The sequence below is a fragment of the Palaemon carinicauda genome, chromosome 21 (genome assembly GCF_036898095.1).
Source record: "Palaemon carinicauda isolate YSFRI2023 chromosome 21, ASM3689809v2, whole genome shotgun sequence".
Taxonomy (NCBI): Eukaryota; Metazoa; Arthropoda; class Malacostraca; order Decapoda; family Palaemonidae; genus Palaemon; species Palaemon carinicauda.
Window position 1 is genome coordinate 4,721,864 of NC_090745.1, and position 5,000 is coordinate 4,726,863.

At 36.1% G+C, this 5,000-nt stretch overlaps 1 protein-coding gene across 2 annotated transcripts in view; it reads right to left on the reverse strand.

The window, feature by feature from the left end:
- The window catches only part of LOC137615167 (katanin p60 ATPase-containing subunit A-like 2), a 76,442-nt gene that overhangs the window by 15,411 nt on the left and 56,031 nt on the right, over window positions 1–5,000 (reverse strand). The window contains exons 4-6 of one of the 2 annotated variants that reach the window (XM_068344810.1): window positions 4,830–4,953; window positions 4,163–4,302; window positions 2,655–2,681 (exon numbers count right to left, since the gene is read on the reverse strand). In XM_068344810.1, coding sequence (XP_068200911.1) covers window positions 2,655–2,681; window positions 4,163–4,302; window positions 4,830–4,953 — 291 coding nt within the window. The remainder of the gene's footprint in view (window positions 1–2,654; window positions 2,682–4,162; window positions 4,303–4,829; window positions 4,954–5,000) is intronic. The other variant, XM_068344811.1, reaches the window with a different exon arrangement.

Below are 5,000 nucleotides of genomic sequence, written 5' to 3' on the forward strand. Positions count from 1 at the left end.
TTAAACAAGATTATATTACAAAAATGGGTCAATGTACCCTAACTTTACAGTAATTCAGTCTGTAAACTGAAGACACTTTGCAATTTATTTCTGAAATTTAGCTTATACAAAAGCGTGGTCTACAGTCCGTGTTTAGAGGTTTAAAGGTTTAAAGGCCACTCATGAATAGCAGATGTAAGGGACAGTGACATCGCCCTAGCAAGCAGGACAATACCCTAGAGACTGACCATATATACATATGATCAGCGCCTAAACCCCCTTTCCACCTATGCTAGGGCCAAGGAGGGCTAAGCAATGGCTGCTGATGACCCAGTAGATAGATCTATAGGCTCTCCCAAACCCCCCATCCGTAGCTCACAAGGATGGTGAGATTGCAGCGACCAAAGGAACCAACGAATTTGAGCTCGACTCAAACCCCAGGCTGGTGATCACCAGTTAGGGACGTTACCGCATCGGCCACCACAACCTTTAAGCAGATGAAATGAATACTTTGTGGTATGTAGTACAAATTACTTCTTAAAAGTAAGAATAAGCCTTTTAGGGGTTATTGTGGCCTGATTGGTAACGGCTCTGCCTGGTGTTTGCCAGACAATGGTTCGAGTCCCGCACAGACTCGTTTGCGCCTTTAGTGTCTGCAACCTTACCATCCTTGTGAGCTAAGTTTGCCCGGTTTGGGGGAGCCTATAGGTCTATCTTCTGAGTCATCAGCAGCCATTGCCTGGCCCTCCCTGGTCATAGATTGGGTGGAGAGGTGGCTTGGGCGCTGATCATATGTAATATGGTCTGTCTCTAGGGAAATGTCCTGCTTGCTAGGGCAATGTCACTGTCCCTTGCCTCTGCCATTCATGAGCGACCTAAACCTTAAACCTGAGCTAAATGGAGATATTTTTTATTGATTCAGTATTTATGATTCCTTTAACTTACACAATAAATTATTGGTAAATTTGTACACTAATACTACTACTACTACTACTACTACTACTACTACTACTACTACTACTACTAATAATAATAATAATAATAATAATAGTTTATCTATTTCCTTATTTCCTCTCCTCACTGTGCTATTTTTCCTGTTGGAACCCTTGGGGTAATAGCATCCTACATTTCCAACTAAGGTTGTAGTTTGGCTAATAATAATAATAATAATAATAATAATAATAATAATAATAATAATAATAATAATAATAATAATAGTGACCTTCTCTTTATTATCTCTTTTGACAGGTATTTAGTTTCCTAAATTCCTCCGAGCGCCTATCAAACCAACAAGCTTTAACTGCTTATAAATTGAATCCCATTTGATCCAAATCTAGGGAAAGACTCTAGCCATGTTACTTCAAACATTACAGCCTCCACATCAACAACCAATTAAGCGATTTAAAGTTGAAGTTAAAGTTGCGGGTTTTAGGTCTCCTCTCAGACGATCTACATCATTCTGCTCTGGCGACCAAAAGCCAGCAGGGACTATCACTAGCCCCCTCTAACCTTCCCCCAAGACGCCACCCTGGGGAGTATCCCATGGTAGAAGGTCTCACACTTTCCGCGTCCTGGCGAGGACGCGAACTCGGGACCTCTGAAACAGAAGCTCACGACGCTACCAACCTAGCTATCTTCAATTATGAATGCCTCTGAAACAGAAGCTCACGACGCTACCAACCTAGCTATCTTCAATTATGAATGCTCAAGCTACTTCAAGTAATACACTTTTATATAAGCAGTATTGAAGGCATAGAATTCGTACTTATATGATTAGCGTTGCTAATTCGCTACCAAAGGAACTAACGAGTTTGAGCAGGACTGTAACCCCAGTCTGGCGATTACCAGTCAGGGACGTTTGCTATTGAAAGCTATTTTTTCTTTCTATATATATATTTTTTTCAGTTTTCAAATGAATGTCATTGTATCTAAGCCAGGAATTGTTTTGATGATATATAGTATGATAATGGTTTTAACTCTATAAATACTTCCTTTGATTTTTAATAAAAGATAGAAAAAATAGTTTGGGTGAAATATTTCCAAATTATGACCGAGGAGAATTAAAGTGAAAATTTCATTTATCGTTTCTTGAAGAAGGAGAAGAAGAAGAAGAAGAAGAAGAAGAAGAAGAAGAAGTGGAACAGGAGGAAGAAGAAGAAGAAGCGGAACAGGAGGAAGAAGAAGAAGAGGAAGAGGAGGAAGAAGAAGAAGAAGAAGAAGAAGAAGAAGAGGAAGAGGAGGAAGAAGAAGAAGAAGAAGAAGAAGAAGAAGAAGAAGAAGTAGAAGTAGAAGAAAAAGAAGAAGAAAAAGAGGGAGAGGAAGACGAAGAAGAAGAAGAAGAAGGAGAAGAACAGGAAGAAGAAGAAGAAGAAGAAGAAGAAAAAGAAGAAGAAGAAGAAGAAGAAGAACTGTGAGAGGAAGACGAAGAACTGTGAGAGGAAGACGAAGAAGAAGAAAAGGAAGAAGAAGAAGAATAAGAAGAAGACTATAGTGAAGTATGTAATCATTGACTTGAAGAGAGTTTTAGGTACAGCTCCAGTTTACAATGAAAATGAATGATCTGAACAAAAATGTTAAATGATAAAGGTAAAAAAAGTCCTTGATAACAATGACAAAACACTGCATTGATAATGAAAACTAAAATAAATGTGAATATAATGAGTTTATATACGAACCTCTTCTCGCTGAGGCACATCATACTCCTGACAAATCACAGAAGACCAGTTATTTATGATGATCTCATCCAATAAGAGAAATTAATTAAAGATAAATCACAGAAAATCAGTTATTTATGATGATCTCATTCAAAAAGAGAAATTAATGAATGATAAATCACAGAAAATCAGTTATTTATGATGATCTCATTCAAAAAGAGAAAGTAATGAACGATAAATCACAGAAAGTCAGTTATTTATGATGATCTTATCCAATAAAAGAAATTAAGGAAATCAGTTATTTACGATGATCTCCTCCAATAAGAGTAACTAATAAAAGATAAATCACTGAAAATCAATTATTTATGATGATCTTATTCAAAAAGAGAAACTAATGAATGATAAATCACAGAAAATCAGTTATTTATGATGATCTCATATAATTAGAGAAATTAGTAAAAGATAAATCACAGAAAATCAGTTATTTATGATGATCTCGTCCAATGAGAGAAATTAATCCAAGATAAATAACAGGGAGTTATTTATGATGTTCTTATCCAATAAGAGAAATTAATTAAATATAAATCACAGGTAAATCAGTTATTTATGATGTTCTTATCCAATAAGAGAAATTAATAAGAGATAAATAATAGAAAATCAGTTATTTATGACGAACTCAGGCAACAAGAGAAAATTATAAAAGGAAAGATTACAGGAAAATCAGTTATCTAAGATGATCTCATCCAATAAGAGAAATTAATAGCAGACAAATCACAGGCAAATCAGTTATCCATACTCCTCTCAGCCAATAAGAGAAATAAACGAAAAAACTTCATAGATCACAATAAAATGCTAACACATTTATACAAAGGAATCATCATCATCATCATCATCTCCTACGCCTATTGACGCAAAGGTCCTCAGAGGATTCATTAAGTCCTCAGAAGATTCACAAGGGCCTCAGAGGATTCATAAGGTCCTCAAACGATTCATAAGGGCCTCAGAGGATTCATTAAGTCCTCAGAAGATTCATAAGGGCCTCAGATGATTCATAAGGGCCTCAGAGGATTCATAAGGGCCTCAGAGGATTCATAAAATCCTCAGAGGATTCATAAGGGCCTCAGAGGATTTATAAAGTCCTCAGAGGATTCATAAGGGCATCAGAGGACTTATAAAATCCTCAGAGGATTCATAAGGTCCTCAGAGGATTTATAAAGTCCTCAGAGGATTCATGAGGGCCTCAGAGGATTTATAAAGTCCTCAGAAGATTCATAAAATCCTCAGAAGATTCATAAAGGCCTCGGAGGATTCATAAAGTCCTCAGAGGATTCTTAAAATCCTCAGAGGATTCATAAAGTCCCCAAAAGATTCATAAGGTCCTCAGAGGATTCATAAGATCCTCAGAGGATTTATTGGCTAGATTCATCAGAGGATAGCCAGTTTCTTGTGACGTGCAGTGCCTATCTAACCAAGGCAAGTGACCCCTGTCAGTTCATACTAATTCTAGTAAGATGAAGTTATTTAGTTACCTGAAGAGTGGACTCTTCCTGGTCGATAATAAGTCTTTCTTCGGAGCTGTGTTCTCCTCGTCGTGGTGCGAACATTTGTGAGGTTTTGGAGACGGTCTGGGGCCAACGATTCTCTTGGCCAGTTTTGGATATTTCTGAAACTGTTGATTGATGGTGTTAGGAAATAATGACTTGCTAAAAAGGGTATATAAATATACAGATGTTATACAAAGCTACAGTACATTAAGTTACTTATTAAAAGGCATACATGAATACACAGATTTAACACAAACACACCTCTATTAAGTGGCTTACTAAAAGACGTACATAAATATGCAGATGTTATACACATATGGATCCATATATATGGGTATATATATATACATATATATATATATATATATATATATATATATATATATATATATATATATATATAGATAGATAGATAGATAGATAGATAGATATATATATATATATGTATGTATATATATATATATATATATATATATATATATATATATATATATATATATATATATACATACATACATGGTTCTATGTGTGTTTTACTTCAGTAAATATATCACCTGACAATATCCGCTCATGATGCAAATTGAATCAAATCATATGATCTAAACCGACTTAATCCTTTAAGTCACCTGACTCACCAGTAGGACTGACTCACCTTTATAACGTGCCATGACTCATACTCCTGCAGGATCCCTGGCAAGTCGACGTTATCACACACTGAAAACTGTTCTGTGTTCAGCCGGGCATCTTGTTCGAGCAATTTGGCTGCAGCGCCGTAGCTAGTTAGGAAAGTAAAAATGGGTAATATTTCGGTAGAGTCCCACCC